General features: G+C 44.1%; 1 protein-coding gene across 8 annotated transcripts; it reads right to left on the bottom strand.

Moving 5' to 3' along the window:
* Positions 1 to 5804: 5804 nt before the first annotated feature.
* MEAF6 (MYST/Esa1 associated factor 6) lies at positions 5805 to 27746 on the bottom strand. Of its 8 annotated transcripts, XR_004325514.1 has the most exons (9): positions 27575 to 27721; positions 26296 to 26411; positions 23856 to 23943; positions 23661 to 23706; positions 12394 to 12586; positions 8703 to 8732; positions 8540 to 8597; positions 7870 to 7903; positions 5805 to 7369 (listed from the first exon to the last, which is right to left on the bottom strand). XR_004325514.1 is itself a non-coding variant. In XM_032495985.1 (8 exons), exons 1-8 carry the CDS (start codon positions 27689 to 27691, stop codon positions 7361 to 7363), a joined length of 606 nt encoding a protein of 201 aa, XP_032351876.1. In that variant the 5' UTR covers positions 27692 to 27746; the 3' UTR covers positions 5805 to 7360. The 8 variants fall into 8 exon arrangements, 4 of the variants coding, with proteins under 4 accessions (XP_032351876.1, XP_032351875.1, XP_032351879.1 ...); XR_004325516.1 differs by lacking the exon at positions 8703 to 8732 and having other exon boundaries at positions 27602 to 27746; XR_004325515.1 differs by lacking the exon at positions 8703 to 8732.
* Positions 27747 to 27857: the final 111 nt, after the last annotated feature.

Here is a 27857-nt window from a genome sequence, read left to right on the forward strand (position 1 = left end):
CTCAGTTCCATCCCCAGGACTGCCATAAAAAAGAAAAAAAATTAACCTTGACACAACATTGTAAACTAACTATACCTAAATTTTTTTTAAAGCAGGTAATAGAACTGACAATAAGTAAATAAATAAACCTATTACCTCCCCCCCCAAAAAATGAAAAAATTAAAATAAAATTAAAAAAAAGAATGTCATTGAATTTTTTTTCCAGTCAAGAACTGTATTCCAGATTAAAGGCTATTTATGGGCCTTTGTTTTCATGGACAGAAAGCTAAAATACCAGACTGTCCAGTTCATTATCAGCCACTGACACAGCTGAGTGACTTGCCCAAGGTCCCATGGAGGAAGAGAGACTAGAGGAGGGCCTCGAATTGGGGTCCCCTAGCCAAATAGACCTGAGAAAGGGAGGGCCGCAGACACTAATCTGTGGTGACTCTCAAGCCCCTGAGACGGATGGAGATGGTGGGGGTGCCCCAGCCCCCCACCTCACAACCACGTAGGTTTACAACATCTGCATGGGGACCCTCCAGCATAACAGCTGGCCTGACCACCCCACCCCCCTGCTTGGCAGCAGGTGCCCCAGCAGCCCCAGCCATCCAGCCCCCTCTCTGCACACCGCAGTGGGGCCTGAAGGCCGTGAGGCCCAGAGGGAGGCCTGGAAAGCGTGGTAGGGTGCCTCCACCCCTCTGCCCATCCCACCAGCCTACTGTCTATATAGACTTGAAGGCTCACACTTCGTCCTCGACCAGAGCTGAACTCTTTGTCATTTGCTGCTTCAGCTCTGTGGGGAAGGGAGAGGGAGGCTGATTGTACAGGCAGGTGGGCTGTGGGCCTTGGGCAGCAGGTCTAGGCTGGCTGTGGGACCATCTGGAGGCCATGTCTGGCCTTGCTGGCCCACTGGCAGACAGGGACCAGGGCAGCAGAGCCCGCACGGCAGGTGCTGGGGCCAGGCTCCCGGAGGACTGAGTCAGTTCAGTGCCTTGTCATCTGTGCCTTCCCGGCAGCCCTGGCCTGGCTGGGCTGGCTGTCCAGGGTTTGGAGCCTCCCCTCCAGGCCTCTTTCTCAATCTGGCTTCCAGGCAGAGCCACTCAGAGGCGGCCAGGCCCAATGCCCAGGATTTTCCTTTCCCACGACTTGGGTTTTAACTGCAAAGTTCTCCCCACCACCTTCAGCCCCACGCACTGAAGCATCTTTCTTCACAAGGCCTCAGCATCCCCACCTGTGAAAGGAACACGATGATTCCACTTCTCCCTGGAGTTGACAAGCGGACACCTCAGTTTGTGTGGTGGCAGGATGAGAGAAAGAAGCCCTGGGTCTGGGTCCCCCTCACTGGCAGGGTGGCCCTGGGCAGCTCACTTCCCCTCCAGAGGCTCATGGCGGGGTTGTAAAGTGTGAAGGAGAGGATGGCCGGCCCGAACGTGACCCTGAGACTGGAGCCACTGCCACAGAGGTGCTGGAGGTCATGCCCTGCCTGCTCTTTCCTCCTTTTGTTTTCCTGGTTCCAGGAGCTGAGATGCCAAAGGGGAAAGCAAAGCATATGCAAATCATGCCCGGTTGGGAAAGGATCCTGGGGCACTCACGGAGGAGGGCCTCCTGCCAGCCCTTCCTGGAACCTCCACAGGCCCCCTAACCCCACCCCAGGGCCCTCACCAGCAGGGGCCTGACACTGAGTCTTCTCACAAGTTCTGTCCTGCACGCGGGTTAACCACGCTCTGGGTGCGGGATGACTGTGGAAACTTCGGCCTCCCTGGAAGAGAATGAACTGGGTGAAATTCCCTGCCTTGGGTGTCCATGCCCACTCTGTCCCCATCCCACTGCACCAGCCTGAGGAAACCCTTAAAGACCTGGGGAACTAACCTAGGAGGAGGAGGGCTTTGGGGGCCCCAGAGGAGCAGCTCCCAGACCAGCCTCCACCCCCACCCAGTGCTGCTAACACCCCAAACAACGCTAGTCTCTGGCAGGGTTGTGTTGGGGAGGGGCTGGGAGAGGCCACCAGTCACTGCACAGCTCTCTCCATCCTCCTCCTAAGCCTCCTGGAAAAGCCACAGTTTGTCTCCCTGACTCAGAAGGGCAAGCCCCCTGCCCTGAAGGAGGGGCTGGACAGCTCTCTATGGAGACAGTGAGTGAGCCCCAGAGAAACTGGGATTCAAAGGGACTCAAATCTAGAGTTGGGGGGAGGGGTGGAGTCCCCAGCGCAAGCCCTGGGCCCAGTTGGTCCCCAGGAGCTCCTGCCCCTAACGAAGTCAGTCCTGGACCCTAACACTTTTGCCTCAGGGCTTCTCAAACCTCTGGCTCATTTTTTTTTTCTAGACCATCTAGCAGAGTGGGTGGAGGGTGGTGAGTAAGAGCCTGTTCTGGGGACCTCCTAGTTCATGGAAAGGGTGTGGAAGAGTTGGCAGAAAGGGACAGGAAGTAGGGCCCTGCGATTAAGGAAACCAGAGCCATCCCAGGCCATGGTATGTAAATCCTTCCGGCTAGTTTCTGGAGCAGGGGGAGGCCCCAGGCTGTCATCCCGGGGTGTGGCCTCTTGAAGCCCAATTCAAGGCAGCTGCTGCTGCTCTTAAACTGCTCACCCACGTAAGAAATGGCTGCAAAACTAGAATTGGGCAACCCACCCCAACCCCCAGCTAGGCTTGTTGCTGGGAGGCAGGTCACTGGGAAGGGCCCAAAGGCTCTGATTGTGGCTGCTCACCAGCAAAGAGCCTCGCTAAAGGCCAGGGGCGCTGCGGTGCTCTGCCTGCCACCTGCTGACACCTTCTGGTATGACTGTCAGGGGAACAGGGGGCTGGCTTAACTCCCAGGCCTGAGCGCAGGGTCTAAGGACCAGAATGTTCTGCAGGATCTGAACAATATGGAAAGTGATAGCAAGCAGAAACTGGGAATTCTCAATGGCATTTGCAGCTCCACCTGGAAAGCAACACCAGAGGTGCCTGCTCCAAAGTTTAGAGTTCCAGGAAACTGCAAGTGTTCTGGGTAACACATGACCCTAGAAAAACTCTCAGGAACTGGAGGGATGGAGAGGAAAGGAAAAGGAGAAAAGAAAGTACACATATTCCTATTTTTAATGTGATCTGGAAGATAGTCATGAGGAGACCCCATGTATTTTTAACCCTTTGGCTCAGCAATCCCACTGCTAAGAATTATATTTGCAAAATGATGTGTGTAAGGCACCACAACACTGTCCAGAACAGCAAAGATGGGAAACAACATAAGAACCATCAACAGAGGACTGGGTAGATGGATCCTGGTACCAATGGATTAGGCGGCCAATAGAAATCAGGCCACGGCACTTACAGAACATTTCCTAAGCTGTATTTCTAGTTGAAAAAAGTATGCTACCATACATGCGCGTACTGCTCATACACGTCCAAGGTTCATCTGGAAGGCCGCACAAGAAACCGTCCCTGAGGACAACTGGGAGCAGAAGGGCAAAGGGACTGAATTTTCATTGACCACACTTCAGTACCATTTGAATGTACGTCATGTGCATGTATTTCTTATTCAAATTTGCTATTTTAAAGCCTCCTTGGCTATAGAAATAAGTTATGAGGGTGGGGTTGGGGATCAGAGGAGGGCTGTGTTGGCCAGGGGTATCTAAAGTTTAAACTTGTACAGGAACAGTAAAAACTTGGGGCATACCGACCCACAGTGTGTCCATGCTGTTCAATCATCCTAACTGCCGTTTGAGGATCAAAATGGTTGACTGTTAGGGGTTCAACCCAGTGTCATCTATAAATTACCTGCATGTACTAATGAGCTAATATTTTTGTCCATTATATAACACAAAGTGAGGAAGTCAGTAAGCTTGAGCCTGAAAGTAAATATAACAAAGGCCTGGTCTGTTCTTCCCACCTGCCCGCCCCTTCCCCCTTGGGGACCACTACCTTTGGAAGCGAGGGTCAGAATCCACTCCACCACAGCCCATCTCAGTGCGGAAAACTGTAGTTTGTCAACTGGAAAACTGTTTCAAATCACGAAGCTTACTGCTTATAAAATTTAGGCCTGATAACATTAATTTAGGTGAACATGGAAATGAGAAGCCCAGTCTCTTCTTCTTGTCTCTGCATCTTCCATGCACATCGCCCTCGCAGGCACTGACCACCACCCCAGCCTGGAGAAGTAAACATGTACACAGCACAGTCCCGCTCCCTCTCCACACTGCACCCCAACCAGGGCAGCACTCCCCGAGTCGGGCCTCAGAGGTGAGTTTTTAAGCATAATATTGCCTCCTGTAATTTGGAGTAAGGCTAAGGGACAGAGGAGTCAAAATAAAAGCAAAAACTAAGTCACAGAGTTTCAGAACAGCAAACTTACTGCTTTTAACCTTAGGCCATTTAGTATTTGATTTAATTCCCTCATTTAGCACAAGGGTCCCGATGTCAATACCCCTAGGATACGTACAGAGGACTCACGTCACCCCAGCACCCAAAGGCTCAACCTCACAGTCAGAAATAACGCTGATGCCTGCTTCCTCCTCTCACAGGAAGGGATTTTCTTCTAAGAAAAGAGTGTAAACTCTGTTACAGGGAAAACTAAACTACTTACGGATCAATTTCCTAAAGTGCTCCGAGGGCCCCAAGATGGGGAGACAGCAGCTTCGACAGTCTGTGCCAACTCAGCCCACACTGGCCATGTCCAAGGGCACGACCCTTCCCTCAGGCCCTCCCCAAGGCCCCCGAAAGCTTCTTATCTTCTACTTGTGGGTTGTTCCTGTGGGTTCTCCATGTTCAACTCTCAGGGTCTGATAGTGTTTCGAACACTCTGAGTTTGAACAGAATAAACTATTTCCTCAGCCCCTGGAAAGTGTACTTGAAACTCCTCATGAGGCTCTATATAGGCACCATCCTCCCAAAATAAGACATAAAGGGCTGGCCTTTTTTAAGATGTCTTATAATGACCAAAAGGAGCAACGAACAACCCATTCCCATCTTAGAGATGAGAAGGTTAAAGACCGGAAGCCAAGTACTACTCCAAACCCTAGCAACCTGGGGAGGGCTTCACCTCCTCAGTGCCCCGGCAGTCCTTCCAGGTCAGGGTTGCGGGTGAGGGCTGCTAAGACGGGAGGACGCTGGCCACCCAGCAGACCACCTCCACCAAGAGTTACCATGGGAACTGCAAGGGCAACTGTCACCTAAGTAAGTGTGTCCCTCCGTCAGTCCGGTTGTTCTTCTAGTCAATAACTTGACCAAAGTCATGACCTTGTCCTCTTTTAAAGTTAAGCAAAAGTAAACTTAGTTTATAACCAAAGTTATAAATATCACAAGCATGGTAAGCAGGGTCCCTTGGCCATTTCTTCCTCAAACCACCCCAATGTAGGGAACCTAAGCAACATTTCAAGACTCTCGAGACTTGAGGATCTCCAGTACACCTGGCCAACTCACAGGAAACTGGGGGGAGGGCCCCTAAGCAATGATTACACTTTATACAGAAAATAAGTATAAAGCAAGGAGCCTGTCTCTAATCGTGAGTATATATACACACAGGTATTCACACACATAGATATGCTTTTAAATAATACCTGAGTAGTCCTAACACAGCTCTAGCAAATGTCAAACTATGAGAGTCAGAAATAGTTTCAGATTTGCCGTATGCTTTCCTCAGAGTTAAGGAAACTGCAGGGATCCTACCTCCCTCTCCCAGGAAAGGAGACAAACTAACAAAAAAGTATACAGAAAGCTCGTTTTCACTGTTTTTAGTTTATAGTTTTGTTGTTGCTGTCTTAAGGAACAATCTATACGTAAGAAATCATTTCCTTAAAAATCCTTGACATTGAAGCTCTGCTACCAAAGACACAGCCAAAAACATCTAAATAGGCACAGAGTCCAAAAAAAAGTTTATTTGAGAACAAGAGTGAAAGCTTTTGCACATCTGACAAGGTAGATGTGTTCTGATAATAGACACCATCCATATTTCAGTTCTACCAATACTATCACAAACGGAACGTATTTTTTCTATCAAAGATATGGGCATAAGTAAAGGACTACGACTAAGCAGAATCAAAGGAAAGTTGAGGCCCCAAATCTTATCCCTTAGACGGATTCACGACATAGGATTTAAATTGAACCACCCAGTCTCCTAATGCAACGGTTCTCGACTTGGCTTCTTACCAGAATCCCAGGGACTCCTTGAAAGAATGCCCCCCAATACTAGACTGTACCCAAGTCACAATCTCAGGGGGTGGGACCCAGGCATCGGTACTTTCTTAAGCATCCCAGGTGATTCCAATGTGCAGCCGAGGTGAATCACCACTGCTCCAGAGGCAGGTAACAACCATCAGCAGGTTCGTAGCCCATTCACCCCTGTAAGGAAAGGGCATCCGTGGGCATCGCAGCCTCTCGGTGATCCTGTCACTCACTCTGCTCAAGAACTCCAGACATTATCGGCTTCGAGGACAATTTGGGGCCTTTCCATGTGTCTTAGTGATTTTTAGAGCAATTTTTAATCAGGCAAATACCAGCAAAGAGAGAAAAGATGGAAAAAGGGAAATTTCCATAAGGCATGATACGAATAAATAAGTGAAAAAACAATCTCAGGTTTAAAAGTAAAGCATGAGAAGACAAAGCCTGTGAAATTTTATTTATACAAAAGAATAAAAATATCTATTTTAAAAAGACTGATTTAAACTTATGTTTTTCGGCTTTTCCTGTTCCTTGAACACGAAACTGCTTCCAACTCAGAAAGATTTAAGATAGGTAAATATTAAATAAACATTCTTTACCTTCCCCCTGCAGAAAAACAAAAAGCCAAGTCCCCATTTTACTTATGGTAGACCAGATTGTTTTCAGTTAAGAGTATTGGCAACTGCACGAAACAGATGATCAGATATGTCAGCAGGAAGATATGAGCTATACAATGGCATTACAAAAAGTCCCAGAAGAAAGTAAGATGATAAAAACAATAATAGAAAAATGATAAAACACGAACAAAATAAGAAAACGCCAGATATTTACAGCCTCCCTCTGAAATGTGACCTGCGTTCTAGTTTCAGCATGAAGGAAGCCCAGAGAACACTGCCTGATGCGTATCACAGACGGAGCTGGTGCCAGCCAGTTTTAGGGGGGAGGCATTCATTCATTCTAAGAAGGGAGAAGCGCACAGTTAGCAACTTGCCGGGATTATAACCATGTCTCGGGCCTTTCTGCAGTTCTGTTACTAAAAATGACACAAAGTAAATGATCCGATGTGGTCTTACAGAAATGACTTGTTTGTCACCACATTTCAGAAGAAACTACTCAGAGTCACAGGCGCCGGGTCTGGGGAAGCAGCGGTGGACGGTCACGCACTCGGGTGAGGGAAGCTTCTCTCTGCGAGGTCGGAGGAGGGGAGCAGGGCTCTACGGCCGGGGAGCTCGGGCACTAGCAGTCTTCTAATAGTCCTGGAGAGAGAGAGACGAGGTCCCAGCTTACCCTCAGCAGAACACTGGTTTGAATCTAAGAACAAAATTCTCATGAACAACTCTGCCAGGGGATTGCTCTGTAGCCAAAGATTCTATTTCAAAATATAACAGACAATATTTCACATCTGAAAGTGGCCTGTCTTCTGAGTCCACAAAGGTACTGAAACCTGAGTTCTGCCCTTAGGAGACCTTCTGAGAGCTCACCAGTCGGGGGCTGGGGGTAGGGGAGAAGCTAGTATTAACAGTTTATTATTTAATCAAAGGGAATTTTTCTTCAGGAAAAATGAGTGACCCCTTTCTTGCTCCAAAATATAAAGAAAAGAAACCCAAAAGTTGAAGTGTATCCAGATGGACACCCCAGACTTTAAAATGAGAGCTGGGACCCCAGATCAGGAACACTCAAGCTCTGAAGACAAATACATTTTTCTAACCATCTACAAAAATTACCAGCTTTCTGAAAAGGTTTGGCTGATACTTACAGCTCGTGGTTTTTTGTTTAACTTCAGATCAATCCTGTGATAGGAAAGATAAAAGATATTTGCATTTTAATTTACAGAAAAGGGGTCCAAGAATCAGCTACTGCATAGGGCACAAGCTATAACAAAGACTACCTGGTTAAGTAGAATCCACATTCTTCATTAGACTATGTCATGTGTATTTGTTTACCCAGATATTATTAAGCAAGTATTTATTAAAAACATGAGCAGATACTCTTGCCACAAGGTAAACTTAAATGACTCAAAAAGAAACATACTACAGCAGTTATGCAAGCCATGTCATTTTTAAAAGTTACTCCAAAATTACACGTTAAAGAGATTGGATTAAGAGGGCATGCTCTACGTTAACAAACGTGTTAGCTCTACAACTGGATCGCTGATAATCACTGAGACCCAGAGCGATTATGAACAGGAAAGAGGCTAGAAGTCTGTGTTTCTGGACATGAAACACAAAAGAAATCACACAAACTTCAATTTTTAAATTTTCCAAAGCACAGTATCACGCTCTTCAACTATTAACCTCCTTATAAAGCAAAGCCAGGAAATCAATTTAAATATGAATTAAAGTAAAGGTTATCTATTTTTAAAGAAATTAAAATGCATAAAAGTGAAGTTTACTTAATTTTGCTTAAGTTATTAAATAAAATGTTACCTCCATCACGTTTTTCTGTTTTTAAAAAAAACTTCCCAGCCTAACCTAATATACATACCTACAATTAAACAGATAAACTATGGGTTAGAAAGGTCTCAAAAAGGCATATTGGTCTCTACACACTAAACAACACAGCACAAATACTAATTCAAATCAAACTTACTCAAAGTCATAATCAAACATGCCAGACGGGCTGAGGGGCAGCATTTGAAAGGAAGAAAGCAGTAGAAATTAATACACTAATTCAACAAATTAGTCGATTAGCCACCCTAGCAAGATTTGTAGAAACAAAATCAGTTTTAAGAATCTTAAGCCATAAAGTTTCAAACATCAAAGCACCAAAGATTTTGTGGTTGGGAGATTCCCTTCCCTCAATGGAGTTCGTATCAGAAGAACAGGCTATAAAACGACAAGTTATTTCATTAGAAAACTAGATACCTGCAGGCCTTCTATTAGCTGCCAGATTCAGAGTTAGAACTTTTAAAATATTTAATTGTAATGAAAAGTAAACAGGGCATTAGAAGAAATAGAGAAAGCAGGGTTTAGTTGTGTAATGAAAGGTGCTCTGAAGGCAGTACTAACAACTCAGCATAACATACTTGCACTAAAATGAAGGATTAAAACATCATAAGTTTCTGAAAAAGAAAACATTTGGCAATTTCTAACTCAAGTTTTATGTTTTAAGTATGTCCAAACATGGTCCCCTTTTTCTCAGCATTCCTACTAGAAGCCAAAGGTCGAATCAGTCTTGTCCCAGAAACCACAGGGCCATGTTACTCTGCCCCTGAACTGGTGAGGGCAGTTAACTGCTTATGTCAGGGCTAGGGTTATGGAACACCAAAAGCCACAGTGCCCCTGTTAAAACAAGGGGGAGCTGACATCCAAGAGCACGCACGCCTCAGGGGTCAGGAAGGGAGCGGCCCAGGGGAGGAGGCGATTTCAGGCCGGCAGTGCTGACAGACCCTGGTCTGGGCAGACCTCCAAAGCATCACTGACCCGGAGCGTGACGTTCGCTCCTTAGCTGGCTCCAACACCTTTCCGACTGCAGGCAGGTGGTAAAATATGCAAAGATGGCTGTTACTTCCTCGTAGCCAATGTTTGCAAGAGTGAGGCTGGAAGAAAGCTTAACGTCAATGTTCCTTATGTAACAGTGTCACTTAAGACATGTGGGAAAAGTATACAGCAAGTGTACAAACCGGGAACTATCAAAACTTTAACTTTCAGCCTACTTTAACTTTGTTCAAGAATTAAAGTGGACTGTACCTACTTAATGAAAACTTCACAAACCACCTTAAAGAACTAGAGTCTGACGTAATAGTAAAAACCTGTAAGAGCAGCTACAGGTTATGATTTTAACTTTTTTCTTTAAAGACACTGGGACTTATGGCTCAGATACCATGTAAAACACAAGAATTTAGAACACTGTGATCATTTATGAATGCTAGAAATCATGTGATCAATTGCCATAGTCCTGAAGAGGACAAATTCAAAGTTATTCCTTCTTGCTAAAGTACCGTATATATTTCCACTTTGCTTTAGTCACCACTGCTCAGTGCCTGGCACATGGTGGGTATTCAGACTTCTGTTGAAATAATTTACTGTTGACTTCATCTGACTAGACAGGGTGGGGCACGCTGGAGGGGAAACAATACTGTAGCAGGAGCGACTTTACAAACAAATGCTTCATCCCTACCTCCAACCTATCAGACCCACTTAGATACCAGTCAGGGAGCGAGGGGTCTGGGCCAGAAACAATTCCTGACTAAAGACAGCAGGAATCTGAGCAGGTGCACTAAACCTGTTTCCTTTGGAAAGAAGGCAAATCAGCTCCAATCTCCTCCCCTAGGGCAGGTGAGTCCCTAAGGCCAAAGAAGGTGACCAGCCAAGTATCAAACCAGGGGGATGGCGAAAGGCTCCTACTTATCAAAGAGAAAGCCCATCTGTGAAAGCAGTAACTAACACCAAAGGTCTTTATAAACCCGAGGATTTTTTTGGAAGGCGTTAGCGCCCAGGGTCAGGAAAAGAGGAGGAAGTGCGTTCCTATGGAAATCTAGCAACCTGCGAGAGGAAAGTTAAGGTCAATGCCTAATTCCCTTTTATCAGCTGATCGTATCACTAGGGAAAATAAGGTATTACCTGAAATAGCTGTCTAGAGTCTGCTGCCCCAGGAATGGGAAAATATAATTTCCCAGAAACTTTCAAGGAATTTATCCCCTACTCTAGATACTCTGAAATAGTAAATAATTATTACTTTAAAATGACACTGGAACAAACTTAATAAAGCACAATGGAGCATGACCTTTTTATCTTGACAATTAAAAACAAATTTTTCCCCCAGTAGATAAAAAAATATTAAGAGTATGATTTTCTGCCGTTTGAGATAAGTTAGCATCAGTCCTTTTTCTGTTTTTTTTGGGGGGGGGCAGGGGGAGTAATTAATTTATTTATTTATTATGGGGATTGAACCCAGGACTTCATGCATGCTAAGCACATACTCTACCACTGAGCTACACCCTCCCCTGTAAGCTGGCATCAGCCCTATCACAGTGATCAAATAACCTGTAGACTTAGCACCAAAAAAAAAAAAAAAAAAGGCAACTTTTGCTACTTTTTACTGTACTTGTGAGATTGGCATGGTGATTTCTGGTTTGCAGAAAAATGTTAAACAACAGTCCTTAGTCACTATCTGGAAATATCATTCTGCAGTCTAAAAACCACCACCACTCACAAGAAAAACTCTAACAAGAATTAAAGAAATCAGCTGATGCCAAGGAGGCTTAACCCCATCAGAGTTAATTCTATGCAATCCCTGTGTGCCACAGCCACAAAGCTAACAATTTTAATACACAGAGTGCGTGAAGGAATGTTCTAGGGCACAGCGAGGCCCAGGAGCAAACTGGGGGACAGGGAACCCCACCCATTCCTTGCCTGCCCCCTTTCATCTCCTCAGCATGCAGGCTCCTAAGAGGAACAGGAAAAAAGCCAGCCTTTCGGATACCTGGTGTGCACGCCTCCCAGAAGAAGGTTTGAGGCCAGGGCAAGGTTCCTTCCTCTAGAAATATGCATTACCCTCTCTTAGTGCAGCTGTATAATTTCCAGTTATCTGAGGGAAGAGGCCCTGGCATTATCATACAAACCCCAAGCAGAGTGAATGCTAAAATCCTCTCTGGGTATCACCTGACCCCTCTGGCTACTGATGTGATTCCTATCTCATTATGCACTGCAAAAAAAAACAGTGGACAAACACAGTCGAAGAAGGCACTCTCGTATCTTACAGCTTTTACACTGTTTCTCTGATACTGAAAATCAGCATACTGCAGAGATATATAAACATAGAGAAATCATAAGCAATTGAAAAACTTGAATTTAAAAAGAAAAAAAGGCATGTCAGATCAGTTCTCTCTGTCCTCAAGGGAATAAGAACAGGAAGGAATCAGGGATTAAGAGCAAAAGAATTAAGCAGCTTCCCAAAATGTCCCAGAGGCATTTTCCAAATACTAGTACACAGATTCCATTTCTATTTCCCTCTTCCTCTTCTAAAGGGATTTCAAATTCACTGTATTCCATAAAACAAAGGTTTTATGGAATCAAATTCTTTTGTACTAGAAACAGTGAGAAGGATGTCCTTCACAGTTATTCTAATGCCCACCAATTCCTCCCTTAGAGAGAGAAAAATCAGCCTGCTTCATTTGGGCCAAATGAATTTCTTCCCATCAGCAACCGAAAGACTGCACCAATCCTGAAGAACGTTTACTCTAGCAAAGTCCCTTCACAGCACTGGTCACGGAGGCTCTGGGTGGGTGGGGACAGGGTGGGGGAAAGCAGGGTGGGGAAAGGTGGTCCCTGCCACTGACCTGTGCCGGTTTTTATTCTTTCGTTTTTTGTGGCTGCTGTGATGACTCCCTGAGGAAGTAGAAGAAGCAGCCTTCTGAGGTTTCACTCCCTGCACAGATCCATCCAGATCCTCGGGGTCCTCCTGGCTGGGCTCATTTTCCTGATTGTGGAAGTCTGGAGAAGTATCACTTTCCGTCCCACTTCCTGGCTCCCCTGGAGGGAATAAACACAAGTCCCCCAAGGCATCGTCAGTACCCCACTGGCAGTCTCCATCAGTCAGGAAAGACTGTTTTGAGCACTAATATATAGAAAAAGACCATTTCCTATCCTCAAGGGCCATACACTCTAAATGACAGGATGACACATGCAGTCAAAGCATCAAAGTCACCAGAGTTCCTGAAAAATGCGTAATCTGAAACAGTGTAACCAGAGGCAGCAGACCTAAGGACAGTGGGAGACTGGACCATATAACCAGGATAACCTCATTGCATAAAGGTTATTTTAACATAGATTACACTAATGGGATTAATAATTACACGAGAAGCATTACCGAAAACATTACATAGGTCTTCGGGAGATAAGCAACAACCTTAGGAAAACATCCTACAGCTGGTCCTGGTTCCTTCCCCAAACCACACAGGAATCCTGACTTTCCATCAAGAAAAGTGGCCCAAGAGGAGAGAAGCCCTATTACTCTGAGAAGCCTTAAGAATATTATTTTAAAAGTGGTGTAATAATTCCCTTCAGCTGACACACGTTCCTGATTTTAAAACATCCCTTCAATGTATTAAATAAGCAAGTTCAAGAACAATCTGTACAAGCATGTTTTTAAGAAAAATTACATATATTTTGGTAAATGTATACTTTTTCTTCCTGAATGTCTTGAAACTCTTAAGGGGATGCAGGAAGACTTTCACTTTACTGAACTGTTGAAGAATCCTTAATATGTACATTAGCTGTTTCTAAAAATAATCAAAAGGCATGATGTGGACAGCAGGACCAGGGGACCAGCTTCCTTCTTTTTATGTCTTTGTATTATAAACTGCTGGGAAGAGATTTCAAGTTGAGTAGCACGTGGATATGAGAACAAAAAGAAAGAGGTGGTCCCAAAAAAGCAGAAGAGAGAATTAGCATCAGACCTCCCTCAGCAATCAGGAAACCCTACTTTTGAACACTTTGTGAAAGCAACAGAAGAGGGCGCTCCAGGATTATGATGCTAGAAAAAGTATATTGATTAACTCTGTCCTTCTGAAGTTTAGGAAAACTGATTTCATATAAAAGTGAACAGAAGAACTTCAAAACTTACTACACGAAGCTAGAATAACCAAAACCACGTGGTCCTGGCATTAAGAGTAGATACACAAGTCAAAGGAACAGAATTCAGAGTCCAGCTATAAATCCTTACATTTATGATCAAATGATTTTCAACAAGGGTGACAAAACAATTCAATGAAAAAAGAACAGTCTTTTTGATAAGTAGAGGTAATTGGATACATCCACACACAAAAGAATGAAGGTGGACCCCAATCTCACACCATACACAAAAATTAACTCGAAATGGATCAGAGACCTAAAATGTAGAAGCTATAAAACTCAGAGGACCCCCTGGATTAGGTAATGGTTTCTTAGATAAGGCCACAAAAGCAAGCATGAAGAAAGAAAAAATGTGTACAGTGAACTATCTCATTTATATAAAATGCCTGGGCTGCAAATATCACCAAAAAAAGTAAATGAACAATCCACATGGGTGGGGTAAAGGCAAAATGGGTAAAGGGGGTCAACTGTATGACGATGGATAGAAACTAAACTTTTGGTAGTTAGCCCGCTGTAGTATACATGGAAGTCAAAATATAATGTACATATGAAACTTACATGTTATAAATCAATGTTACCTTCAAAAAGAAAAAAAAAAAACACAACCTACAAAATAGGAGAAAACATTTATTTGCAAATCATACAAATACTTGTATACTGATAAAGACTTGTATCCAGAATATACAAAGCTCTTAGAATTCAATAATAAAAAAAAGTTTTAATCATAAGAGAATTTGAATAGACACGTCTCAAAAGAAGATACACAAACAGCCAATGAGCACATGAAAAGATGCTCAACATCATTAGTCATTAGGGAAATACAACCAAAACTGCGATGAGGTAGGACTTCCTACCTACTGGAGTGGCTTTAATGGAAAGACGAGCAGTAACAAGTGTTGGTCAGGATGTGGAGAAATTGTAACCCTCATACATTGCTGATGAGAATGTAAAATGGTACAGCCACCTCGGGAAACAGTTTGGTGGTTTCTCAAAAGGTTCAATATTGAGTTAGCAAATCACCAGCAATTCTGCTCCTGAGTATAAATCCAGGAGAAACAGGAAGTTCACACAAAACCTGTCACAAATGTTCACAGCAGTACTAGTCACAGTAGCCAAATGTCCATCAACTGATGAACGCATAAATAAAATGTGGTATATCCAGGCAACGGAACAGGCATACCTCAGAGATACCAGGGATTCGGTTCCAGACTACCACAATAAAGTGAGTATCAAAAAAAGCGAGTTACTCAGTTTTTTGGTTTCCTAGTGCATATAAAAGTTATGCTTACACTATACTATTAAGTGTGCAATAGAATTATGTCTAAAAAAAAGTACGTATCTTAATTTAAAAATATTTTATTGCTAAAAGATGCTAACCATCATCTGACAGCACAGGGTTGCCACAAACCTGCAATTTGTTAAAAAAAAAAAAAATGCAGTATCTGCACAGTGCAGTACAGCCAAGTGCAATAAAACAAAGTATGCCTGTATTGTTCAGCACTGAAAAGAAATGCAGGTCCAATGTACATTCTGTTTAGGGTTTTTTAAGTGTGATTATAGTGTAAAGGGCATTTACATAACCACCATATGATCCAACAATCCCATTTTCTGGTATTAAATCCAAAAGAACTGAAATCAGGATCTTGAAGAGAGATCTGCACTCCTATGTTCACCGCAGCATAATTCAACAGCCCACATGTGGAAACAGATTTCCATCAACAAATGCATAAAGAAAATGTGGTGTACACTACAACGGAATACAGTATTCAGCCTTAGAAAGAAGAAAACCCTGTCATATGCCACAACACAGATGAACCTGGAGGACATGATGCTGAGTGAAATAAGCCAGTCACAGGAAAACAAATACTGCACGATTCCACTTCCATGCAGCATTGAAAACAGTCAAATTCACAGAAGCAGAGAGAACGGTGGTTGCCAGTGGCTGAGGGGAGGGGGAAATGGGGAGGTGCTGTTCAATGAGTATAAAGTTTCAGTTATGCAAGATGATTAAGATCTAGAGGTCTGCAGTGCAACACTGTACCATTAACAATACTGTATTGTGCTCTTAAAAATCTGTACATCTCATGTTTAGCATTGTGGATGAAAAATGTCACCTGCCGTATCAGTCAACAAAGGACGCTGCAGCCAGCAAGCCTTCAGCCACTGGAGCCACCCCCTCTGAGGGGGTCAGGATGGAAAAAAGCAAGATGCTGGCCCTAGAGAGTTAAGATGGGCATCAAAGGAATGATTTCGGTGAGCCTGGACTCTTGCATCTTTCCATATATAGAAAAGAGCTAAAGTAATTAACTTCAGAGATCTGGTCTTTTTTAATTAACAGTAATCTCTTGATGTTCCAACTACCTGGTTTTTGTTGCAAAACTCCCTAAATATCCTGGCTCCTCCCTTATCTCTTGGGAGCATTCCCTCACAGATTTCTGAGATGCTGTCTTCTGGGCTTAAGTCCTCAGTTTTGTCTGTCAAAAAAACATAATTCTCAACTTTTAGGTTGTGCTTTTTTTTTCAATCAACAGTGTTCTTACCACAATTAAAAAAAAAAAACTATCACTTGGAGATACATAGTGAAATATGTATACAGGAAACAGTGGTATGATGCCTGGGATTTTCAATATAATAAGGGGGGGTGGTGAGAGTAGGCAGGGTGTGGACAGGACAGGATCTGACCCCGGGTTGTGGTGAAGGAAAGTGCAGCGTTTAATACAAGGAGGATGGGTGGCTCCTGCTCTGAAACTCCCAGAAGGGTTTCAGCAAAGCATCTTTTAAGGCCAGGTGAGGTGGGGGTCCCAGGGTATATGATCTGCTCGTGCACAGTTCTGAATGGCTGATGGCGAGGTAACAGGGAGGTGTCACGGGGGTTAACATTATCAATCCTTAGGCTCCAGTGGGCCTGGGGGCTTTGGGGGTAAGGGTCTGCCCTGGGAAGGCCCCATAGGGCCCTGCTCAGCTACAGATGGCCATGATGTGATGGTTTGGGGGCAGTGCAGTATGTACACAGGGAATTAATTACTTTGTCTGTATTTGTGTAGATTCAAATTCATTCTAATAAAGAGTTTTAAAGTAATCTTTTCCCCACTTATTTTATCCCAATTGTTAGGTAGTTAGATAAGTGGGGGCACTGGGTACATAGGTGGAGGAGGGAGGGGATGGTCCAGATGACATTATGCCTACCCGCAGCATAAAGGGACTTCACTTCTAAATGAACCCGACAGCCACAACTCCACAGTAGCACAAAGAACTTAACTGGACAGACACACTGTTCATTGTATTATAATTAACACTGCAGTTTAGGGCTCCCATGGGATTTTCTGTGTACATTTTGGGTAAGGACATGTGCAAAGGGGCCAAACATGCCTAAACACTCCAGAGACAGGAAATGTCAATCAAAAGACCACCTCTAAATAAGGGTACAAGAGAAAGGGGAGACAAAAAAAAATGCCGCTTTTTGTCCCTTGGATCAGCCTGCCTCCCTGTTCTTGGAGGTGTACTTTTCCTTTTTTTAAATAAATCTTTTAAATTTTTGCTACACAATGCACCGTGTCCCAACTGTAAACTTACCTTCGCAGTATGACAAGAACTGGGGTCTTTTCCTTTTGGGGGAACACAGTGGTATCTGTAACAGGCCTTTTTCCAAGGTCTGCCTTTAAGAATGGGAATGGCAAGACTGTCTGGAAAGCCCAGGGTGTATTCCAGCACCAACAGCCAATTCTCTGATTCCCCAGACACCAACAATTCAATTTATTCTGACACTAACTATTGGAGTCAGGGTAGACCCCGCAGTTTAAGGGCTCAGTCCTACAAGAGCTCCCCCCTCTCCAGACGCCAGCTGTCACAAGTCCTGGGCCTCCCATACTTCTGACAGATTAGCTGTACGTCAGGCGTGCCCACAACCCCCTCCTCGGGTTCAATCACTTGCTAGACTAGCTCACAGAACTCAGGAACACACTCTACTTACTGTTACGGGTCTGCTATAAAGGATGCAACTCAGAAACAGGCAAATGGAAGAGGCGCTCAGGGCAAGTTATCGGGGAGGGGAGGGGTGCAGAGTTTCCCACCCTCTCTGGGCTGTGGAACCTTCCCAGCACCCGCCGTGTTCTCCATCGATTAGGGGCTTTTATGGAGGTTTCGTTATGCAGGTATGATTAAGTCAGCAGCCACTGGTGATTAGCTCAAGCTGCAGCCCCTCGCCCCACCTTGGAGGCCTGGGGGGAGGGGTAAGGCTGAAAGTTCCAAGCTTCCAATCAAGGATTGGTCTTTCGGGTGACCAGCCCCCATCTGAAGCTATTGGGAGGGCCAGGCAGCCACCAGTCATCTCACTACTCTTTTGTGTGCTAGTCTTTCTTATCATTCTGGAGATTCCAAGGGTTTTAGGAGCTGAGTGCCGGGAAAGGAAACAAAGACCAAATATGCATTCCCCATTATACCACAGAAAGTAACTGGGTTATATTTATGAAAATCACTCTTTGACACTGTAACAGCACTGTCATACAGAAATTAAACCTCCACTACAAAAAACCACGTGCATACAAGGAAGTTTACTGCTGTTCAGAGTGGGAAAAATGGAGACAATGTGAATATTTATCAACAGAAGGCTCACAACCAGAGCAGGGGGTATTTTTTTCACTTTTAAAAAGAACACCACGGGGGAGGATCTAGCTCAGTGGTAGAGCTCATGCTTAACATGCACACGGTCATGGGTTCAATCCTCAGTACCTACATTAAAGTAAAAAAATAATAGTAATAAGTAAATAAACCTGATCACCTCCCCCTCATAAATAAATAAATAAAAACAGGAGGTGCTAATAACCCTACTATAACCCAGGCCCTATTCTACACACTTCAAATATATTAATACATACAACCCTCCTAATATGACCTCCATTTCACAGAGAAAGGAACTGAGGGCTAGAGAAGTTAAGGGACCCGCCCAAGGTCACACAGCTAATAAGCAGTAGAGTTGGGATTCAAACCAGACGGGCTGGCTCCGAAGTCCATACTCTTAATCACTGCTCTACACTGCCCCTCCCCGTATGCACCGAACTGGCAGGGGTATGTGTGCTGCAGCAAGTGAAAAGCAGGTAATATGCACAGATCCAATTTCTCTATTAAAAAAACCCTCCAGCTGTGTGTGTGTGTCCCCAGAAATATGTTAGGATAATACCAAACTATTAATGTTGGCTACCTCTGGAAGTAACTAACCTTTTTCATATTCACCTCTGAATAGTTTGACTTGTAATGAAAATATATTATTCTTCTTGTTAAAAAGTCTAATGAAATGTAAAAAGATGAGTCTAAGATGGAGAGGTGTGGTCAGGATAGCCTTCCTCTCCCACACCCAGTCTTATTTATTTAGGTAAAAATATCATCTCTGAAAATGCAAATGATGGAGGCACTGGTGGCAGGGGTGGTGGAGGGGGACAGGCTGACAGGCATGTGGTCACAAAAGCTTTGGATCGCAGGACGACAGAAGGGACACAGGACTAACGGAGGAGGGGCTGGGCACAGGAGGAGACAAGGGCTAACTAAAAAGGTGAGAAACAAATAAGAAAGGCAAGTTCGATATGGCAAATTTTGTCTCTGTTGCCATTCTATTAAAATATATTGATGAGCTAAAAGAACTGTTGACTCGTTTGGGGGCAGCTGGCGTGGGAGTACTGAGTAAATAGATGAGCCAGTAATATTCCATCAGGTAGGTACCCAGGTACATGCACACACGTGCAAACACATACAAAGCAGTGTAAATCAAATCAAAGCCCTAAGAATAGAGTCCAGGAAGTAACTGATGTCCCAAAGGGCTGATGTGGACACTAAGAATTATGGGAGTCAGAGAAGGAAGAGCGGATTATTCAGGAAAAGCTTCACTGAGGGCATGGAATTTAAACTGGACTTTGAAACATGAGAAGCCAAAGTCAGTACAAAAAAATAGCACAGGCAAAAGTGCAGAGGTGAGAAAAAAAAAGGTGTATTTTGAGACAAACAAATCAAACATCTCAAACAGAGAGCTTGAGAAATGACAGGTGAAATGGAAAGACACAACTGTCCAATTAAGGGATCTAATCTAGGGAGACAACACGAGGTGATGTGAGAAGAACTGACTTGTTGCTTAACCTTTCTGAGCCTGTTTCCTCATCTGTAAAATAGCAATTCTTTCTCTCATGTGTTGAGTTATCTCTTATGGACGAGACATTGGCCTGGATACTTGGGGCTCCAGCCATGTTCCCCACTTTCAAGGAGTTTATAATCTATGCCTGTCCTCAAGTAGTAGCTTTAAGGATTAAATAAGACAACGCAAGAAAAGAGTGTTTGCTTAGTGTCCAGAACAAGTTAAGTGTTCAAATCTCAACATCCTTGAGATCTATGAACACACAAGTCAAATTCCAAATAACCAGTTGAGGTTATTTGCAGTCAAACAGCTGCCAGCAGGACATAACGAGACGAAGTCAGCCTGAGATTCTGAACAGAAAGGCAACACCAGACAATTAATATGTACTGAGTTCCCTGTGCAAATGCATGTTTTAGGACTATTAGGCTCGAAGTGCTTTACAAGAGGGGCTGGAGCCGGGGAGCCTAGATTAAACACTGTGAAAATACAAAGGGAGACCACAAAGTAACAATCATTTTCTTCCTCGGCTCATGGAAGGAGAAGAGAAGTGACTGCAAGAGGGCTGAGTCACACCACCTCCAAGAACAGCAGCAAGCGGGTCACTCGTATGACACCGCAGCACCATGAAAAGACACACGAGTCTGCGTCTCATGGACGTAAAAGTGATCAACTCATTCTCAGAGCAAAGAATATCAGATTTGAAGTTAAATAAATCTACAGATGAGACACTCTGCTTATTACAAGGAAGAATCAGCTGTTGAACACTGCCGAGGCAGGAACTGCTGATGGGCGTAAAAAGTTTAAAGGCAGAAAGGAAGACACCCAGTACAATGCTCACGCAGCCAGTCACCTACCTGTGCAATGCTGTGGCTGCCAGAGAGGTCTGCTTTGGTGAGAACTGCAGACGACTCCAGTAAACAAACAGGAGAGACTGCTGACCCTTCACCGGAAACTGGAGAAAATCTGCCTATTTTTCTTTTTACTTCATTCTTCTTACAAAAATATACAATGCTTCACTAATTAGCATAGAACCCCCCTTTGGGGACCATGCTAATCCACTCCTGTTATAGTGCAGGCACATCAGAAGCCAAAGGAAGCAAAAGTAACACATTTTTGAGGAAATTTTTCAGAACAGTTTGAAAATAAACACAGACCGTGCAAAGCTCCAAAGCCCCTGAGATCTAGGAATATACAAGTCCAAATTCTAAGGGAAAAGGATATTTCTTTCATTGCCACCAACAATCAAAAACATAGAAGTCATTCCACAAGATTTGCTGTACAAAAATTCTGAGACAAGGGAGAGATTCTGTACAAAGGAAAAAAAGAGTGAAAGGCAAAGCGGATCGTTCCTCTCTTGGAACTAAAGCTTGGTGTGAATCATCTGCATCTCTGGGGGACCCTCAAGTCTTGAACTTGGTCCAAGCAGTCCTAGCAGAAGTAAACACAGGTCTTCTCTGGAAGACAACACCTGCATCCTAGCGCTCAAATTATTCTACAAATACTTTCAATTACAGTGAGCAGTGCACCGTCAAAGACAACCATGCACTTAGGGAGATTAGATTTCATAAGTAATAACCAGAAGAAACAACAGACACAAAGAGGTCTGTAAAGACTTTAGAAATTGAAATTAAATACAGAGTACAGAAAAACTATGCTTACTAAAAGAAGTAAAAAATGTGAAGTTTGAAAATAGCTGCCAAGAAAGCTACTGAAAAATTACATAGCCAATCCTTAAAATAGTTAAGTAGAATTTCTAGGAATTAAAAATTTAACAATAAAAGGTTTAACAGTAAATCAAGACTCAATTGAAAAGCAAATTAATGAACTGGTAGATCAGAAAAAAATTACTCATAATGCAGCACAGAGACAAGAAGATATAAAAGAGATAATAAAAGACACAAAAGATGAAATGAGAAGGTTTAACATACATCTCACCAGAAGAAGAGAATAAGGAGCAAATGCAGTATCCAAAGAGGTAACAGCTGGGAATTTTCCAGAGCTGATTAAAAAACACCAAACCACAGTTTCATAAAGTCCAATGAAACCCAAGCCAAATAAACAAAAAGGATGAAATCCAATAAAATAAATTTAAAATGAGAAACAGAAATAGGAGGAAGTAAGCTGGACGCAGTACTAAGATTCACTCCCAAAATGCATGCTATAAATTCCTATTTGCTTTCTAAAAAGGACAAATTTGACTTTAAGCATATTAGCATCCATACAAAGAGGGAAACTGTCAATTACCAGATTTTCAGTAAAAACCAAATAGTTGTTCAGGGAAAACTACTCCTCCTGAAGGAAATAATGGTAATGATAACAACAACACTTACAACATCCTCTTCCAATAATAGTGACACCTTGTGCAGGACCAAAGTGCAACCGAGCAAATGAAACTTTATGGGGAAGACTGAGGAATATCAATATGATGTATTCCAGAGGTGGGGCTTAATCCAGGGGGAAGATCTTAGGGGCATGGATGGCCTGCATACACTTTAGAGAATCTTTGATACAGAAATGTGTGCCTCAGTCAAGCTGCTGAAAGCAGTGGCTTTAAGATCCTTCCTGACAAGTGCCTGGGCCCACCCCTCCTATGTGGGTAATTGGGTACAGAACCATATACTAAACTATCTCCTAAGCCTGGGGCAGGATAACAGGCTTTTGTGAAAATTAAAAAGTCAGACATCACTCCATCTCAACTCATAGGAATGAGGTCCAGAATGCTCCTTAACCGGTCCTGTTACTCCACAAAGCAGACGAAATGGCTCCATAATCTAGAAGTGATATTAACTGAGAACAAAAAAGATTTAACTGACAGTCATAGTGAAAGAAAAATCAAAAGGACTTGGTCCAACTGATCAGGTTGGCAGAAAGCAATCAGAGATGCCTACCAACTTTTGAATGAAGGAGAACAGAAGTACTGTAACAAAACAACTGGGCAGATGCATTTTGAAGGAAATAGAACAGCTCAGTGTTAGACAAATGCTTGAGTCTGACTATCTGAGTGGAAATGTCTGAAAGACATTTTCTAGAATTTTCTAGAAATGCATGAGTAAAACTCAGGACAGGAGTTAGGAATAGGGCTAAAAACTCAGAAATCTGTACACAGAGATAATAATTGAAGTCACTGAGTAGTCTGAATTTCCAAGCTACCAAAATCCTTTTTCCCCAAACCACTGCCCCAATGCAAACAAGAAGAACTGGATCCCACAAGATCCGCCATCTGCAGGTACACAGCCACAGCACAAAAAGCAGGGTGTATTTCAAAGTGACAGAACACACAGGGAGAGCACCCGATAACAGCTCCACAGAGCCTGACTCAGAAAGATAAACTTGCAGATCTATGTCTCATCACTAGAAATTAGAAAGGAATTGAGAGTACAGCTTACACACAGAGAACAATACAATTTCTCTACAAAGTAAATACTATCTGCTCTCCAGTTTACATTTAAGAACACACAGGTACATTCTGTTCACGAGATCAGAATTTCCTAAGAATTATTAAGCTGGGCACACGGGGATATATTAAATATGTCTGAAATTTTCCATGATAAAAGGTTTTTTGTTTTTTTTTAATTCTCTAAGACCGATCAGGAGTAGACATCTCTCTGTGTCCTCGAGCAGCTAAAGTCAACCTTCATGTAACTGAAAAGGCAAGAAGGACAGGTCGTTTCTTCCTCAAAAGAAAGACATGATTAAGGATACCCAAAAGGATTCCTGACTTCTAAAAAGAAGAGGCAAAAATATAACAGACACAGTCCTCAGATACACAGCTGATAGGAATTAAAACATAGGGGCTATGGTGGCTTAAAAATAAACTGATGCAAAAGTGAAAAATAAATAAATAAATAAACTTACTCTTTTCAATGAGCTGGTCCTGAACTCCTGCCAATGCACTTACTGCCTAAAAGAAAAAAACCACTAGTTACTAGGAAAATGATCACAGACCCGAGGAGAGCACTCCCTGACAGAAAGGAAAGAGAAAACTCACAGAACTTTAACTCAGGTCTTCCTGCACAAAGGGCCACAGAAAGATCTCCCCACCCCACTTACAGCTGCTGAAGTCACTGAGGATTTACTGAAGAGCCGCTCCGCTTCCTTGAACTTCCGGTTCCTCCGATCGTTTTTGCTGTTGGAGTTTCTAAAACACATACAAGAAACTCATTATAAGCACCAAGCTATGTCTAGGGCTCAGGCTGAGGACGCAGACGCCCCAGGACAAATGTAAGGAACTCTTGTTTATTTTTTTATGATCAATTTCCATACAGAAATGCCTCCTTACCTACTTGGATGGACCACAGTGACCTTTACGCTGAATGCCTATGCAGACAGCGAAGCTCTCCAAAGGACGGTATGTGCTCCATGGTGGCACAGGGGATGACTTTAGTTAGTTCACAATTGGTTTCATTTTAATATGTATTTATTTTAATACCTATTATTAAAAACACCTAGCACAGACTAGTGATATGAAGTCTCTCTGTTAAATAACCTTAATTAAAAAATTTTTAAAGAACCAGGGCTCCTTAGAGAACTGACGGATATCAGGTCTGGAACAAGAAAAGGACAAGGTGACAGAACGCAATCAAGTGCCCAAACAAGCGGGTCATGTCAAAAGGACAAAGGAGTCAGCCTGAGGAGGCTCCCTCTGGCCACATTTTGGGACAAATTAAACATCAAAAAGAAAATGATGGGTGTGTTAGCTTTGTGAAAAGTCAGGGAGCTATATATTTATGAGTTGTGCACTTCTCTGAGTAGATTTCAGTAAGTTAATTTTTACAAAAAATTAAAACTTTACAATAAGCGATAGTTCTAGATCTCAATATACTGATTTAAAAAAAAAAATCCAAGTGTCTACAGTGATACTAAAGAAAGAAAGAGAATGAAAGGGAGGGAAGGAAAGAAAGACTTCCTTTAGAATGCCAGTACTAAATGTAAAAGGAATGGTAAAATTAGAATCACTGTTTTGCAACTCCCATTTTAATAACTGACTGAGATAAGTATCAACAATGGATACCAAAACCAGTGATTAAAAACTGAGGGGAGGAGCAGCATAGTCACACTGCCAAAAAGGATAACCTCCGAAATTCCTTGTTAATTACAAAGAGAAAAAAATGAACTTTCACAATGGTGAAATCACATGATCAAATTTAGCAGCACCAATAAGGGGGCAATCTGACACCACATGCCTCCTGATAAAACAGAGCTGAACAACAAGAGGTACACAAATCACCAACGCAACATTTTCGCCAAAAATGTTTAAAGGATCGCTCATGAGGTCACAGTAAGAAAAACCTGGAAATTGGGACATTCTACAAGACAATGAACGTCATAAACAACAACCTCACCACCAAAAAGAGTGTGACGCTCCTAAACTAAGAGAATAAAGAGACATAACAGTTAAAAGCAAGGCCCGAACACTGACTGGATCAAAAGGTAGCAATGCATTTGGGGACAATTAGAGAACCGTGAATAAAGACTCTATTAGATAATACTATTAACGTCGTGCTAATTTTCTGGGCATAATAACTGCGGTTTCGTAAGAAAGATGTACTTATTCTTAGGAGGGAATTGCTGACATAATTGGGGGAAAGTGTCATGATATCTGCTTTTAACTTTTAAATGGTTTAGCAAAAAATATATATATATGTGAGGGAAAGGGGAGATATAACTACAAAGGAGGTATGAGAAGTATTCCTCTATGAGGAAGATCTTTGTGGTGAACAGTTCTGTATCTGATTGCAGTGGTGGTTACAGGAGTCTACACACATGATAAAATGGCAAACTACACATACACATTGTACCAACATCAATTTACTGCTTTTGCTATTGTACTATATGGTTACAAAAAACCCAACCATTGGGGAAAACTGGGTGAAGGGTACATGGGCCCCCTCTGTATTATTTTCGCAACTTCCTATGTATCTATAATTATACCTGTAGATACAGGGGTGTGTGTTAACATATATTTTAGAGAGAGAAAGAGAAGAGAGAGAGAAATTAAATGTGGCAACAAGTTAACAACTGGTCAATGTGGTGAAGGGTATCAAGAGATCATGAACTAATCTTTCAATTTCTCTAAAAATTTCAAAAATTTCAAAAAGTTAAGAAAGTTTTCAAGAATACCACTAAACAAACTGTGGCACAGCTGGCACACAGGTATTGTAAATCTTGTGAGGATGGAACTCGTGACAAATTAAAATGTGTAAAACACTGACAGGAGTCCTGGTATGTAAGGTATTGTATGCTGTACTTCATTTAAGCCTCACACAACCCTGCTGCATTGGCCAGACTTCCCCTACTGTACAGACGCAGGATTTGTCCAGGATAACTCAGTGAGGCAGTGGCTGAGCCAGGGTCCAAGCTCAAGTCTAGACTTCTTTCCACCTGACTTTACTACTGCCTCCCTGCAAAGTCACAAAGTCACTACCAAGAACATACATAGCCCTAAACACAAATATTACTAGGGCAAATACTACAGGCTTCTGACACTCACTTTTGGTTGGTCAGATACCGATCCCAGCCACGAATAATATTGCCATACATCTGAGTGTCTTCCAGGTAGCTTCCTTCAAAAGCATAGATCTGTCTTTCCAAGTTTGCCAGTGTTTCCTGAGGATGAAAACCAAGGTAATGGTTAATGCCTTTTACATGCCAGCATTAAGTCTGACCAAATTGAAACCCTGATATCAGACTTACAAACTCAAGCTCAACTACACCAAACCAGACTTGTGCAGAGAAGGATGACATGGGCAGGGGTGGGCTGTTTCAGACTAAAGACAGTCTAGACCTGTCTTGTTGGATCCCTCTGAGAATAGAATGGAATAGAGAGAGCCTGTCCCCAGAAACATGTACACCCATGCAAAAGTTTGCATATACTCGGAGGCTTCGTGGAAACCCAGCTGTCAAAATCGCCGGCAGAGGCAGAACGTGAGCAGTCTCCACTCCCACGCATAAAAGGTACAGCTACAGGGAGGGTAGGGTGAGCCGCCTTCCAGCGCCAACTCGCTCCTCTCCCCGCAGGCTCGGAAAAACAGCCTGCACAGTCAGTTGCTATGGAAACCTGGAAGGGCAGCGTCAGGTGAGATGGGCCTCCCGTGCCCAAGCCAAAACGCAAGGGGAGGGAGGGGTTAGCCACCAGGGTGCACAGGACCCTGGATGCGTGTCGTAATTCCTAATTCCCCAGACTGAGTCCGTTCCCCTCGCCTATTCCCTTCTAAGCTGTTCCCAAACACATCACATCCCTGCCCATCAAAAACCCCATCCAACGGATCTACTCCTAGTCCCAAAAGGACATACGTCCCTCCATCCTCCAAACCAGAATGGATATGCGGGTCTCCCTCCCTTACCCGCCTCCTACCCCACCCTCCGCAAAACCCACGGGCAAACCCGTATCAATCTACAGCCCACGAGACACTCGCTCCCCGCCCCTCAAAAGATCACAGACCCGCCCACCCCCGCCCACCCCCTCCCACCCCGTAAAGCTCGCGGACACTTGCCTTTCCAGGGCTCCCGCACCAACGCACCCACCCCCAGGCGCCATCCTGCTTCCACGCCCCCGCCCACCTAGTCCCCCTCCCCCTCCCCGGCTCAGCGCCCCGCCCCCGGCCCCGGCTCCGGGCTTCCGATCAGCACAGGCCAGCGCCGAAGGGCCGCGCAGTGCGCAGCCGTCCTCAGGCCGCCGGACTCCCGGCCGCCGCGCGCCCGCGGAGTAACCAACGGCCAGGCGCGGCAGGGCTGGAGCCTGGAGGCGGAGGCAGGCGCGGGGCTCCCACCTGGGCGCCCCGGGTGCCAACCCTCACCGCCAGCTCCTGCTTCCTCTTCACGAGCTCCGCCAGCTCCCGCCGGGTGTCCGGGATCTGCGGCGGCGCCGCCTTGTTGTGCATCGCCATGTTGGGCTGAAGCGGGCGGCGGCGGCGCCGGGCTGGGGGCGGTCCCTGTACGCCGCCGCCCGCCAGGGGGCGCCCGCCGCCGCACTGCGCCTGCGCGCGCGGCTTCCGGGGCGCGCGCCTCCGCGCCGAGCTCCCGCCTTCGGGCTCGCGCGCTCCCTGCCAGGAG

This window comes from Camelus ferus, chromosome 13 (assembly GCF_009834535.1).
Source record: "Camelus ferus isolate YT-003-E chromosome 13, BCGSAC_Cfer_1.0, whole genome shotgun sequence".
NCBI lineage: Eukaryota > Metazoa > Chordata > Mammalia > Artiodactyla > Camelidae > Camelus > Camelus ferus.

What these genes read in the sequence shown, in the direction of transcription:
- MEAF6 (XM_032495984.1), bottom strand. Translation starts at nt 27,691, where the DNA reads ATGGCGATGCACAACAAGGCGGCGCCGCCGCAGATCCCGGACACCCGG. An exon ending in GGACCAGCTCATTGAAAAGA is followed by an intron (nt 12,587 to 23,660) that starts GTAAGTTTATTT and finishes TATTCCCTCCAG; the next exon opens with GGGAGCCAGGAAGTGGGACG. An exon ending in ATGTTTGATTATGACTTTGA is followed by an intron (nt 7,904 to 8,702) that starts GTAAGTTTGATT and finishes TTCCTATCACAG; the next exon opens with GATTGATCTGAAGTTAAACA.